This window comes from Rhincodon typus, chromosome 25 (genome assembly GCF_021869965.1).
Source record: "Rhincodon typus isolate 14 chromosome 25, sRhiTyp1.1, whole genome shotgun sequence".
NCBI lineage: Eukaryota > Metazoa > Chordata > Chondrichthyes > Orectolobiformes > Rhincodontidae > Rhincodon > Rhincodon typus.
In genome coordinates this window covers 15,166,969-15,182,543 of record NC_063356.1, presented here as the reverse complement: position 1 = coordinate 15,182,543, position 15,575 = coordinate 15,166,969, and the positions used below count along the sequence as shown (strand labels likewise).

Here is a 15,575-nt window from a genome sequence, read left to right as displayed (position 1 = left end):
AAAAAGAATTTATCTGTAGTTGCCCTGTGGTTCTGTAATTTCTTGAGTCCAGGTCTTTCTAGTATATATCTGTGTGGACCAGAAAGACAATGTGCTGAATGACCCTCTTATTTTAACATGTAGGTTTGTGTTACATTCTGCACTGATATGGCTGAATATTTTCCAACATTAGACCCAAACAGAATACAAATTTACAGATTCAAGTAACTCAGAATACACAAACCATACTTTGGTCTCAAAGCTGTTCATATCATCATATCCAAGCCACACCTTTCCCTTCGAAGCCAATGGGACAATCTCCGCTGGAAACATTTGCGTTTCAGAATTTTTCAAGAAGTCACAGATCTGTCGATGAGGAGAATTGGTTATTACTATATGATTAAGAGATATAAAAAATACAAAAATATATCTTTAAAAATTGTGTAGAAAGTTGCCGAGGCCTTTGATAAATATTTGACTTCACTACCTGGGTAATATTCAGAAATGGGTGGAACAGATTGTTTATTTAGGTGGAATAAAAGTCAGCGTTTTTCTATAAAAGGCTGATTATGCACCTGTCAGATTACCTGCAGGTAACAAGGCTTTAATTGACTTCTTTAATTCTGGCCTCTGTCATATACAAATGTGCAAAGCATTCAGGACTGGCTAATGCAGAATCCATTTTTAAAAAGTGAAAGCTGATGGATCAGTTAGCTTCATACCTGCGGTAGGGAAAATTTCTGAGCCTTTAAGAAGAACTTCTAAAAACTTACCAACCACTTACTTTCTGTTAAGAAAATAAAATAAAATTCTCCTAGTTTAAGACAAGGACAAACAAGCTCTGCTGGAGAGCAGCTGATTTGTTAATTGGGTAACCTGGTTGCTGAGGTTTAGCTCCAAACAATATAAATCCATAGATCCCAGTGAAGTTTCAAATGGAGTGCAGATTTTGAGCACAGTGAGCAGAATTGAGTTCAGTGAATGGGGAATTTCCTAAAGAGGGCGGGTGTTCCTTCTTCTCTTTGTTTAATCTACTTTTTCACCCCTTAGTATTTGGTTCCTACTTAAGTATAGTGGAAAAAGCTAATTGTAGATAAATGGTGAACTATTTTATTTAAAATAAATAGTTTATAAAATTGAGATGTGGCAGGACAGCTTGACCAAGTGGAAAATATAGTCTGTAGCATGTGGAAAGTTGTGGGTGCACCATTTGTTCAAAACAAACATACTTGCAGGAAGTGTCATTGACTGCTCAAGCTTGAGCTCTAGGTTTCCGAGCTTGAGAGCAATGGCTGGGGTCACTGTCGTGCATCCATAAGCCAGAGATCTATGTGGCTAGCTTGCTTAGGGAAGCAGTCACCTGCAAGTTTAGGAATGAACAGGAAACTGTTTGGCAGTCAAAGGTACCAAGGCAGGTAGTGCATGATTCCCTTGAGATAATCTCACTCACTAATCAGGAGGTTAAAAGGCAGGATTTCAAAAGCAGTAATGTCAGATTACTTCAAGTCATATGTGCAGTGAGCATCAGAATAGTAGATTTGAGTGATTGAATACATGGGGGGAGAACTGGTTTAGGACGGACAGCATCAGAATTCTGAGTATTTAGACTGATTCTGGGGCGGACGTAACTTGTACAAGATGGCTGAGTTGTATTTTAGCAGGACAGGGACTAACATCCTCACATGGAGATTTGCTACTGCTGTGGGGAATGGGAAATTGAGGTGAGCTCAGATTGGAAGGAAGCAAAGCCAGTCACAAGAAGTAGAGAGGTGGTAAGCTAAATAGAAGATAGATGAATCAAGGACAAGTATCAAATAGGTGCCAAATGCAAAACAGTTTTAAAATGACAGACTTAAAGTCCACCTTATTTTTGTGCATGCAGCATTCACAATAAGGTTGGTTATTTGAAGGCACAAATTGGGGCAAATGGGTGTGATTTAATTGTCATCACAAAAATACGGCTACAGGATGACCAAGATTGGGAATTAAATATCCAGGAGTAATCGTGACTGAGGAAGAATAGGCAAAGGAGAAAAGAAGGTGGAGTAGCACTCATAATAAAGGACAAGATCAGTCCATTAGTGAGAGAGGATCTTAGACTGAAAGGTCAGGACATAGAATCAATTTGGGTGGAGCTGAGGAATGACACAGGGTAGTAAGAATTAATTAGAGTTGTTTATCAGCCATTAAACAGAAGTGGTAATGTTGGGCATGATATAAATCTGGAAATGAGGTGGGTATGAGGTGACTAATACAGTAATAATGGATTACTTCAATTTATATATGGACTGGCTAAACTTAATTGGCATCACTGTTGTGCTTTGATATCCCGGAGTGTATAAGACATGGATAAATAAACTAGGTTGAGTGTTATACAATGAGAAAGTTTGATTAATAATCATGCTGTGAAAGCACATTTTGGAAATATTGACCATACTATGATAGAATTTTGCAATAAATTTGAATTACGTTTGTTTTAAATTCTGAAACTAGGGTCTTGAATTCAGGCAAGGAAATTTAAGAAGCTATGAGGGGCAAGTTGGGAATGGTAGATTGGGAAAATACACTAAAATTTTTGATGGTAGACAGGCAATATGTAGTATTTAAAGAATAATCATGTGATCTACAACAGATATACATTCCTCTAAGGCAGACATATCCAATAGAAAATTGAATCAATGGTGGCTAACAAAAGAACATAACGTTTGCATTAAATCAATGGAAGTGGCCTATACAGTTGCCAGAAAAACAGTGGTAAACCTGAGGATTGGGAGCTGTTTAGAAACCATCAAAGGATAACCAAAAAATTAATAAAGAAAGGGAAAAGACAGTATGAATACAGGCCAGGAAGAACGTTAAGGTAGACTGTAAAAGTTTATTTAATTATGTGAAAAGAAATGATTAGTCTGGACAAATGTAGGCTCTTCATAGAGGAAGATGGGAGAATTTGTAATGGAGAACAGGAAATGATGGAGGAGCAATCACTTTGTGTCTGTCTTTATGGACAAAATCTCCCAGAAATAATAGGAAACCAAGGGACTTGTGAAACTGAGGAACTGAAGGAAATTAGTATTAGTAAAGAGGTGGTTCTTGAAAAGTTGATAATTCCCCTGGACCAGTCAAACTGCATCCCAGAATGTTGAAGGAGGTGCCAACAGGGATATTGGATGCATTGGTGATTATTTTTCAAAATTCAATAGATTCTCAAAAGTTTGTGGAAGATTATAAAGTAGTACCTGCATTTAGGAACACTCAAGAAGTGAGGGGAAAGGGGTTAGGGATTGGAGAAGGAGAAGGCTGAACTATGGACTGATTTATGTGAGGAGAAAATATTAGGATATATCATGCATGATGTGGTAACTGAATAATTAGAAAACAATGGTAAAAATGGGCAGAGAAAACATAGGTTTTTCCAAAGTGATTTCCCTTTCATAAACCTATTTGAGGCTTTGAGGATTTAATTTTGTATGGATAAAGGAGAACCAGAGGTGTATTTGGATTTTCAGGAAGCTATTGATAAGATTTGAGAAGGTAAGTTGAATAAAGTACAGGACAAGAGACTGGGAGTAATATTCTAGTATGGATTGAGGGTTGGTTAACTGTTGCCCTTGAGAAGGTAGGTAGTGAGCTGCCTTCTGTGCTGGAGGTAGACCCACAGAGCCCTTAGAGAGGCAACTCCAGGATTTTGAACCCTGGCAATAAAGAAGGAACAATGATATATTTCCAAGTTAGGATAGTGAATGGCTTGGAGGGGTATTTGCATGGGATGGTGTTCCCACATGTCTGCCGCCTTTGTCTTTCTAGATGGAAGTGGTTGTGGGTTTGGAGGGTGCTGTCTAAGGATCTTTGGTGAATTTCTGCAATGCATCTTGTAGATAGTAGCAACGATATATGTACTAACCATCAGTGTTGGATATTTGTGGATGCAGTGCCAATCAAGCGGGCCACTTTGTCCTGGATGGTGTCAAGCTTCTTGCGTGCTGTTGAAGCTGCACTCATCAGGCAAGTGGGAAGTAGTCCATCACACTTCTGACTTGTGGCTTGTGGATGGGCATGCTTTGGGGACTCAGGAAGTGAGTTAACAAGCCACAGTATTCCTAGCGTCTGACCTACTCTCGTAGCCACTATGTTTATTGGGTGAATCTAGTTGAGTTTCTGGTTAATGTTAGCCCCCAGGATAATGATTGTGGTGATGACACCATTGAATGTCAAGAGACAGTGGTTAGATTATCTCTTATTGGAGTGTCATTGCATGGTACTTGTGTGGCATGAATGTTTTTTGCCACTTGTCAGCCCAAGTCTGGATATTGTCCTGATCTTGCTGCATTTGAAAATATACTGCTTCAGAATTTGAGGAGTCGCAATTGGTGCTGAACATTGTGCAATCATTGGCAAACATCCCCACTACTGACCTTATGATGGAGGGAAGGACACTGATGAAGCAGCTGAAGATGGTTAAGCCTACAACATTACCCTGAAGAACCCCTGTTGAGATTACTGACCAACAACCACAATCAAACAACTGCACCTCCCAGTCGCGAACCATTTCAACTCCCCCTCCCATTCCTCAGACGACATGTCCATCCTGGGCCTCCTGCAGTGCCACAACGATGCCACCCGAAGGTTGCAGGAACAGCAACTCATATTCCGCTTGGGAACCCTGCAGCCCAATGGTATCAATGTGGATTTCACAAGTTTCAAAATCTCCCCTCCCCCACCGCATCCCAAAACCAGTCCAACTCGTCCCTGCCTCCCTAACCTGTTCTTCCTCCCACCTATCCCCCCCTCCCACCTCAAGCCGCACCTCCATCTCCTACCGACCAACCTCATCCGCCCCCTTGACCTGTCCGTCCTCCCTGGACTGACCTATCCCCTTCCTAACTCCCTACCTACACTCACCTTTCCTGGCCCCATCCCCGCCTCTTCGACCTGTTTGTTTCCTCTCCACCTATCCTCTCCTCTATCCCTCTTCTATCCGCCTCCCACTCTCTCCCTATTTATTTCAAAACCCCCTTCCCCTCCCCCTTTTCTGATGAAGGGTCTAGGCCCGAAACGTCAGCCTCTCTGCTCCTATGATGCTGCTTGGCCTGCTGTGTTCATCCAGCCCTGCACCTTGTTGTCTCATCTTCCTATATACCAGGTTTGATTCCAACCAGCAAAGGGTTTGCCCCCAAACACCAATTGATTCCAGTTTTGCTAGGTTTCCTTGATGCCACTTCGTGGTCAAGGCCTTGATATCAAGGGCTGTCACTCTCACCTCACCTCTGGAATTCAGCTCTTTTGTCCATGTTAAACCAAGGCTGTAATGAGGTCAAAAGCTGAGTGGCCCTGGTGGAACCCAGACTGGGCATCACTGAGCAGGTTATTGCTGAGCAGATGCTACTTGATAGCACTGTTGACGACACCTTCCTTCACTTTATTGATGATCGAGAGTAGACTGATGGGACAGTCTTGAAAAGATCACTTTAAAGGATTAAGAGATTTTACTGGAATGCGTTATTCATTTATCAGCAGAAGCATAGAGATATTCATGCATTTCATGGCATTTCAGAATGAATGTAAGGATCTGGATAATACTGGCCATTATTGCTCTATCCTTTCCTTGAATAATACAACTGAGTGATTTGCTGGACCACTTCACAATGCAGTTAAGAATCAACTATATCGGTATGGGGCTGGAGACATATAAGGAGGCTAGGATGCTAAGTCTCATTCCTTAAAGAATCTGACTGAAAGCAATTAGATTTCAATTTTAAACAATGTTTTGTTCCTTGGCTTTTATAAGTGAATTCAAATCGTGTTGGGATTTGAATTCTCATTCTTGAGACTGTTAATTCAGTAACCATACCATGTAAGAAAAAATGTACTCAAGTTTCATCACCTCGTAATAAGCCCAGTAACCAGGATCTCTTGTGTAGGTACCAGCTGGGCCTGGTCCAACCGTTGGGGCACCACCACTGTTATTGCTGGAACTCTTAAGCATGAAGGTTCGTCCATATGTTGGGAAGCCAATGATGATTTTTTCTGCCGGTAAGCCATTATCTCTCCAGTATTTGGCAGCAAATTCCTACAGCAGAAGCAATCAGAAGAATGAACTAATTGCATTTGGGCTTTCCTGAAACCTACTGTAGTTTGCTTCTGTGCAAATGATCACCTGTACAAGGGATTGTGTGCCATCTACAAAACATAGCATGTCTTTCACTGTCTAACGTAGATAGATCTTGGGAAAGTAGTGATACCATTACATTATAAGATGCTTGAATATATCAGCTTCACTGGTATCAGTTTGTGCTATCAATTTTTGGAGACATTTATTTAATATTAAATGGATAGATGAAGTATCCAGTGCACACCTTCTATCTATAATAGTTTAAAAAAAAAATCTCCAAGCTGTGTTTCTCAATATCAAAATAATGAAGATGCTTCCCCCATGTTATTGTCTGTGAAACCCACACATTGCAAAATGCTACAATAGAATCAATTTCTGCTGACTCTAAACCACTACCATGTTTGGTTTTGTATTTCTTCCCCTCCTGGGTAATTGAGGGCAGTTTATGGGACAACAGCAATTGCCTCACAGCAATGTGGTTGGAGAACCAGACCCTTTTTCTGGGTGATCTATCATTAGCAAATGTCAGCAGAAAGCATAATTCCTATTGGCAGCTTGCCCGCTGTGAGATAGGAATGAGCCATTTCTGTAAGATCCTGCAGAAATGCAGAGGAGAGAGGAAGAGGAATTGTGGCCAAACAGGAATTATACATTATGGATCTGAAGGAGGCAATGAGAGTTCTAATACATTCTTCAAGGTGTTTGTTTCAGCAGTTCTGTGGAAATGCTGATGCAGTAAGTTGGTGACATCTATGCCTTAGATGTCAAAGTGAGTTGGTGAACAAACTGATGGTGCACATCAGTGTGAGCAACATTTATACTGGGATCTGGATACAGTGCAGAAAGATGTTTAACGTCTGCAGGAATGCCACAGTAAGACACTCCTTCAAATCACTCACGTTTCTACAAAACCCTGAAGAAACCAACCTTCACCTTGCATAACACCAACTAAACTGTTTTTTTTTGTTCTTCATGGGATGAGGGTGTCGCTGACTTGTCCAGCATTTATTGCCCATCCCTAATTGCCAAGAGGGCAATTAAGAGTCAACCACATTGCTGTGTGTCTGGAGCTACATGGAGGCCAGACCAGGTAAGGATGGATGTTTCCTTCCCTCAAGGACACTGGTGAACCAGAAGGGATTTTCCCTGACAATCGACAATAGAATCATCGTCACCATTAGACTCTTAATCCCACATTTTTTTTATTGAATTCAAATTTCACCATCTGCCATGGTGGATTTGAGCCCAGGTCCTAGTCCCTGGATCTTAATAGAATACGGCCTTCCACAAAGCATTAGCTATGGATCAGTGCCAAGTGGAATGTGTTGCCTTTTCCAATGGTAACAATGCTTATGACTATCCAAACAAGTGCCTACCCTGGTGCTGGATGTCAAACTGGGCTGAATTGCGACACCACAGACCTAGAGAAGGATTGAGAATGGAGATGGGCAGCCTGGGAGTCTTGTGCCACTAGTTGGCATGCCAGTCTGCTGGTTTCATTCCATTCCTTGGCCCTTTTTCTGGAAATGAGATCGCAGATGGAGGTTGTCCATTTGTCATAAAGATAGTTGAAGACCCTGTATTTTCAGAGGCTGAAAGGCACTTAGCAGTATCCAGGGGTCACTGGCCAATTGCCTGGAGATGGCCTCCCTGCAGTAGATCAGGATAGGATCTCTCTAAACCTGGCTGTGGTTGCAGATCACTCTGTCAAATGGATACCCCTCTGCTATAGTGGCTCAGCTGCTGAGGGGACTTTTTCATTTAAAAATCATTTAGAGAAAGACCATCTCCACCTTGAGGCATTCTCTTTCTCTATTTTCAACAAACACAGGCTTCAGCTTTTTTTTCAGCACTAGATGACCTCCTGTCCTTGGCTCTTCAGTTTCAACTGCCCTTTTGCCTGCTATCCCTAAATACACATGGAGCCCATTCTCTAGCCACTAATTGGCTAAACTGAGGAAAAGCACTCTTGGGTGATGGTTTTCCAAACAGCGCAGGCTTCACCTTCATTTGACCCTGAAGTTAGGGTCCCAAAGACCATGAAGAAAATCCTGTTCCAAACTGAAATCTGCAGCTCAGCTTGCTCACTCCCAGTTTCGTACAGATTAATGACAGTGAGCATGTCAAGAGCCGTCAACTGAACCTCACACCTTTCTCCTCCCATGTTTCAACATTTGAGTGGAAATCTTTAGACTAGGTAGGAGTGCTAAGGGTAGGTTCAGGGGCAAGGGCTTTGGGTTGAGTAGGGAGTGTGGTTGGGTGTAGTGGGTAAGTGGTCTTGAACTGGGATTGGGACAGAGATGGAGGTGAGGTCCTGCCAGGAAAGGTGCTGGGTCTGGGGTGTCAGGTTGGGGACATTAAGTCCAGCAGATTCTGATCAAGTTCAAGTCAGAAGGTTGGGTGGAGTGTTGGTTTCAGCTGAGTCTGATTGAACCAGTGAGGTACTGGTTCCAGGAAGAGGCTTGGTGTTAGAGATCTGGGGTGTAGCTCTCGAGGCTGTCAGGTGGTGAGTCAGGAGGTCTGTTTAATAGAAACCCAGGAGTTACAGTAGGTTTTTAATTCCCTAAGTTCATCTGGGTAACTTTTAACCTTGGGTGAATTAGAATCTACTGAATTCTCCAACTTTATTAACTTTCTCAGAGAGTTCCAGATGCGGCTAAAATGGAAAATTCAACTTTCTGGGCAATGGAGGTTCTGCAAAGAGCCAGCATGCAACTCCAATGTGAACATGGAAGGAAGTGTATACCTGTGCTTTCTTTTTTTTTTAAATTTTCTAATCAACCTGTTCATGGATGTTACTACACATCTTTACAGGTGGGACTTGAACACAGGCCTCAGGCTCAGAAGTAGGGACACTGCCACTGTAACACAAGAACCCCCTATAAAGTGGGTACATCAGGTTATTTCAAAGCCAGTTTGAGCATGAGGTTCTTCTAAGATTCAAACTCAGAATTTTCTGTCTACAAGGCAGGCACTTGAACCCATTAGGCCACAGCACCATTTGGTTGTATCTGTGTTAGCTCTTCAAAAAAGCTGAGCAATTAGTCCCTTCTCGTCTCTTTCTTTATGACCCTGTAACTTTATAGAATGATGTCTAAGAATTGTGATTAGCAAGGTGTACAAGATCTAGCCCTTGTTGCCAGCCTGTTAAGCTTTCACTAGCTATGAGGAAAATATTTGACTGACATTTGAAAAGCAACTACAGTTTGAGGTGTTGTTGATGATAGCATGCTAGTTCAACACCTTTTAGGTAGATTTATCAATTTATAAACCTGTTTGCACCATTTCAAAGGGGTCTGTAGGGAGATGTGTGTATAGCCAGCAACACCCTGGCCCTAGGGAATTCTACAATCTGCACAAACCCAAGGCAATTCAGATTACCAATTGCTTGTCCATAAGTTCATCTGCTATTGAGCCAAAAGAAATTTCTCAGCCTGTCTGTACCCGAATAAACAGTATGTCACTCTGTTAATTGGTCAACAATGAAGTAACAAAGTGTCAAGAAATGTTTCTTTGGAACAATACATCTCAAGTCAACATTGTGTGCCCAGGCTATAATGTATATTTCTGTAGTTTGAAGTCCGCTATCATAAATCAATTCTGACAAACCAATGGATAATCTAACAGGCAAAATTTAATGTTTGACCATAATTCATCATTCACTGGTTCTTTGATTTGTTTATTTTTTTTTGTCAGAGTTCAAGAAGACACATTTTTTCCAAACGTTTTAAAGAAGCCAATGTTCCAGCAATTGTAAGTTAATTATGTCTGTTACCATTTTTGATACAAGCACAATGTGAGTTTAAGATTTGTATACGTACCATGTTGAAAAACGTAGATTCACGCTGCTCTGGAATGGCATGAAACAAGGGATTGTTACGTCCAGTGAATGAATTCCAGGCACCATGGAAATCATATGTCATCACGTGGATTGAATCCAAGTACCTGGAGAAATGAAAATGCAATAAATGCAGAAATTATGAATAATCAATGACAAATTGGAAATTTTTGGACTATACATATTGAATTTGATTACAATACATCCTCAATTATTCCCCTTACAATTCTAGAACTAGTTCATTTTCTTTTAAAATACAGTCAAGATCCCCAAAGCAATGAAAGTTATTTGAAGATGCTATTAATAGTTAGTAGAAGGGATATGCACCACTTATGATAACAGAATGTAAATAGGCCCAAGAAATTCTTAATGAGAAAGAGCCACCATAATACAGTAAGTCTCCAATTTCTCTACTGAACATAAGCAAGATGTTCTCCAGAATCTTCCCTATATACCATGTAATTGTATTACATTACAATAATGACCATAACCCAAAAAGTCACAATTAGCTAAAAAGCCAGTGGGGAAGTCCTCAAGTCCATTAATGTGCTTTAAGATTATAAATCTCTAGTGTATTAATAAAACTCTAGCTTGTCATCTCTGACTTACTGTTTGATTGATGTGTTCCTCTCTTCATCATTTCAACCTTGGTTATCATAGAATCCCTACTGTTTTGTGGAAGCAGGCCATTTCACTCATTGAGTCTAAACTACTCCTCCAAAGAGCATCCCAAACAGCCCCCCTTTCTATTCCTGTAACCCTGCATTTACCACCGCTAATCCACCTAGCCTGCACATCCCTGGGCAATTTAGTATGGCAAACCCACCTAACCTGCACATGTTTGGACTATGGGAGGAAATTGGAGCACTCAGAGGAAACCCAAGCTGACACGGGTAGAATGTGCAAATTTCACACAGACAGTCACCTGAGGCTGGAATCAAACCTGGGCCCTGACACTGTGAGGCAGCAGTGCTAACCACTGAGGTACCATGCCACCTAGTTGGTTATATCCAACCTGTTGACAATGTCTCTTTCCCAATTTTTCTCAATGAAATAACAGTTTTGCCCAAACTAGATTTAATCTCAACCATCCAGAGGCTAAACTAGGATTTCATGAGTACATTGCCATTAAGTTGGTCCAAGCTGTCCAACAACAGTTTCATGTGAATCCAACTGTAAAAATTGCAGCAGAAATTTCTGTACTGAAATAATTAATACTTACTGACCAACTTTCTTCACCTCAAAACCAGCATCAATTTTAGCCTTACTAGCAGGCAATGCAGCTGCTAGTAATAGTCTGGGTTTTTTACTGCGTTTAGATTCACTTTGTAAGGTTTGTCTCAATTCCTGGAAGGAAGATCAAATATTGGCATGGAATAATAGTGTACTATAACTGTCAATGCAAACAGGCTATAACAGAGTCACTTACAGTTATGTGGGGTTATAAATATAAATATAAATATAAAAATATTCACAGACTCTGCTTCTGTCACCTTTTAAGGGAGAGAGTTTCAAAGATTTATGGACGTCTGAGAAAAAGATTTCTCTTTAAAATGGCAATCCATTATTTTTAAACAGTGACCGCTGGTTCTAGAGTTCCCCACAAGAGGAAATGTCTTTTTCACATCCATCCAAGTGTGGCCCTTTTAGGATCTTCTACGCTTAGATCAGTCACCTCTTATTTTTTAAATGCCAATTACAAAAGCTCAGCCTCTCAAAGTTTTCCACATAAGAGGACATGACCATTCCCAGTATTAGTCTAATGAACCTACTCTGAGGGTTTATTATTAGATCAGTACCTTTGCCTTGTGCTGTGATTTCTTTAACGCTGTAAAGTCATTTTGATGTTGTGTGCACTTGACATGATGTAAGGCCCACTTATACTACACCATTTTTGATACTTCTGTGTATTTCGTTTGGACTGTAATGGTAGACCTTTCTTTATCTTTAACCCCACACCCTGACACCCCCACAACACCCCCTCCCACACACATACACCCCCCACCCCCCCCAACTCGGTATATACGTGAATGATGTCTTCATGCCTGCCTGAGATACAGAAATTATACCCATGTCTGACATGCATTTGGAAACACAGTTTGTTGAAAGTAGGATATGACAACATGGAAGTGGTCCTGTATATAAACATACAAAGTAGGAGCAGAAGTAGGTCACCGGTTCTTTGAGCCTGCTCTGCCATTCAGTAAGTTAATGGCTGATCTGATTACTCCACATTCTCGCCTACCAGGATAACCTTTCGCCCTGTGTTTATCAAGAGTCTATCTCTGTTTTAAAAATATTCAAAGGTTTTGCTTCCACTGCCTTTTGAGGAAGAGAGTTTCAAAGACTCCTGACTCTCTGTCTTTAAACTCTGTCTTTAATGGGTGACCTCTTGTTTTGAAACAGTGACCAGTTCTAGACTTAAGGTGAGATTGTAACTCAGTTGGATGACCTGATTTAAGGCATTGTGTTATGTGCTCGGGGACCAGGGTTTGAAAGGAACATAAAGCCACAGCCCTCAAGGACATAGCTGCTGCACAAAGGAATTGGTTGGCCATAGGAAGACATGTGGAGAATTCATCAGCAAACTGGTGATGAGCTCTTGAATATGGGATTTCATCGAGCAACAGGTGTTGTGCTTATACACCAGGGGAGTTAAAATGTTACACATAAAATGGAAAGTGTTTACACGGTTTGTTCCATGATATTAATATCTAATTTACAGGGTCAAGATCTTACAGGGTCATATAGTCGTAGAGATCTACAGCATAGAAAAAGGCCCTTTGGCCCATTAGGCCTACACCGGTCAGAAACAACTACCTAACTATTCTAATCCCATTTTCCAGCACTTGGCCCATAGCCTTTAACATCTTGGCATAACAAGTGCACATCTAAATACTTCTTAAATGTTATGAGGGTATCTGCCTCTATTACCCTCTCAGGCAGTGATTTCCAAATTCCCACTACCCTCAGGTAAAAAAATGTGTATCCTCACATCTCCACTTCACCTTCTGCTCTTTACCTTAAATCGATGCTCCCTGGTCAATGATCCCTCCATCAAAGGGAAAAGTTTCTTCATGTCTACCCTATCTATGCCCCTCATAATTTTATACATTTCAATTGGCTCTACTTCAAGAAAAACAACTCCAGTCTATCCAATTTCTTGCTTCATAATGAAACTCTCTAGCCCAGGCAACATCCTGGTAAGTCTCCTCTGCACCCTGTCCAGTGCAATCACATTCCTCCTATAATGTGGATTCCAGAACTGCACATAATACTCTAGCTGTGACCTAAATCAATATTTTTTATGGTTTCAGCATAACCTCCCTACTCTTCAACTCTATCCCTTAACTAATAAAGACAAGTATACCATATACCTTCTTAACCACTTTACCCACTTGTCCTGATACCTTATTGGTGCTTCCCAGGGTCCTACCATTTATCATGTATTCCCTTTCTTTGTTTGTCCTGTCCTAGTGTATCACCGCACATTTATCTGGATTGAAGGGTAGTGAGACATCCCACCAATCGGATCTTACAAGCGGAAGAGATATGAATTACAGCCATTTCCAACGTTCTATTTAGTTGGCATTTTGCATGGGATGTGAGGTAGGATGCTAACTCCACATTGGGAGCTTCTATGTAATTCAAAAACTGATTGTAATCACGATTGATTTGGTAATTGAGGAGAATCTGTTACTTGCAAATTTGATAAATAAAATCTGTGTGGAGGAACTTTGATGAATGACATGGCTCCTGAACACTTCCACAAACTGCTTCAAATTATGATGATATTTAAACTAATTTGGACCAGTAGCTAAACCTTCTATAATTGTAAAAGACTCCATAGATGGATAAATCATATGTAATACATTCTAGAACTAAAACCACCAAGAATGATTTATATTCAGTGTCCTTTAAATGTGACGTGAGATGCCTATATAGTGTGTGGCACTAAAGCTTGTCAACTGTTTGCTGAGATCGTATAACCCAGACTTTACATAACATGCCATACAATGCCTCCCTTTGAAAGACTGCATTTTTTAATAGCTGCTGCATTTGTGGTTCTGTGCTGAAAAAGTATTCAATGAGAGTTTGTGGCATAATAGTCACAGTATCACCATGCAGAATGATATGCTGTTGATTTGAATCCCTTTGAATAAAGTTCAAAACACCTGTAAATAAAAACGAATTCAAATAGATCTATGTTTGGGATCTAATAATGGGATGTGAGTGTCGCTGGTTTAGTTATCATTTATTTCTTGTTCCTTATTGACCGTGAGAAGGTGGTGGTGAGCTCCATTTCAGGATCTTGGCCCATTGACAGTAAGGGACTGGCAATGTAATTCAAAGTAAAGGTGGTGAGAAGCATGGAGGGGAGATTGCAGGTGGTGATGTTTCCTATGCAGTGCTGCCATTGTCCTTCTAGCTGTTAGAGGTTACGGGTTGTTCTCATGCATCTTGTGTGTGGTAACACAATCTCAGAAGTATAGAATCCCTATAGTGCAGATAGAGGCCATTTGACCCATCGAGTCTCCACTGACCCCCCAAAGAGCATCCCATCCACACCCACCCTGCATTTCCCATGGCTAATCCATCTAGCCTGCACATCCCTATACACTGAGGCAATTTAGCACAGCCAATCTACATAGCCTGCACATATTTGGACTTTGGGAGGAAACCAGAGCCCCACTGCCAATATGCATCAGTAGTGGAGACAGTGAATGTTGAAGATAGTGGATGGGATGCCAGTCAAGTGGACTGTTTGTCCTGAACGGTGTCAGGTTTTAAGTCTTCAGGACCTGAGCTATTCACCATTGAGCTCCCAACTTCTTAGCTGCTCTTGTAGCCACTGTATTTATATAGTTAGTCCAGTTCACCTTCTGGGCAAAGATAACCCCTAGGACGTTGAAAGTAGGGTGTTCAGTGATGGTAATATCGCTGAATGTCAAGAGGTGAGCTCCAATTTGCTCTTGTTGGATATAGTCATTGCTGGCATTTGTGTGGCACAAATGTTACTTGACACTTATCATCCCAAGCCTGAATATTGTCTAAGTCTTGCTGCATTTGTACATGGGCTGCTTAAGTATGTGAGGAGTCATGGATGGTGCTGAACGTGGTGCAGTTCTGATCTAATGATGAACAGAAAGTCATTGATGAAACAGCTAAAGATGTTTGGGCCTAGGACACTACTGTAAGGAACTCTTGCACAGATGTCTTGGGCCAGAGATGTTTGACCTCCAACAACCACAAGTATCTTCCTTTGTGCTAGGTATGACTTCAACCAGCAGAAAATTTGCTCCCGATTCTTGTTGACTCCAGTTTTTCTAGGGGTCCTTGATATTTTATGTGGTTAAACACCATCTTGATATACAGGGCAGTCATCTTAACTTTCCATTGAGTTCAGTTCTTTTGTCCATATTTGATTAAAGGGGTCAGCGGCTGAGTGGCTCTGGCACAATCTAAACTGGGCCTCAATGAGCAGGTTACTGTTTAGAAAGTGCAGTTTGACAACACTGTTGTCAACACCTTGCATCACTTTGCTAATGATCTGAGCAAAGACTGCTGGGCTGGTAATTGGACAAGTTTGATTTGTTATGTTTTTGTGTACAGGATATACCTGGGCAATTTTCCACATTGCCAGGTAGA

At 41.0% G+C, this 15,575-nt stretch overlaps 1 protein-coding gene across 1 annotated transcript in view; it reads right to left on the bottom strand.

The window, feature by feature from the left end:
• LOC125486083 (acidic mammalian chitinase-like) overlaps positions 1-15,575 on the bottom strand; it is a 46,692-nt gene that overhangs the window by 11,659 nt on the left and 19,458 nt on the right. The window contains exons 7-10 of the mRNA XM_048612165.1: positions 11,149-11,273; positions 9,910-10,033; positions 5,861-6,046; positions 229-345 (exon numbers count right to left, since the gene is read on the bottom strand). Of these exons, the coding sequence (XP_048468122.1) occupies positions 229-345; positions 5,861-6,046; positions 9,910-10,033; positions 11,149-11,273 (552 nt within the window). The remainder of the gene's footprint in view (positions 1-228; positions 346-5,860; positions 6,047-9,909; positions 10,034-11,148; positions 11,274-15,575) is intronic.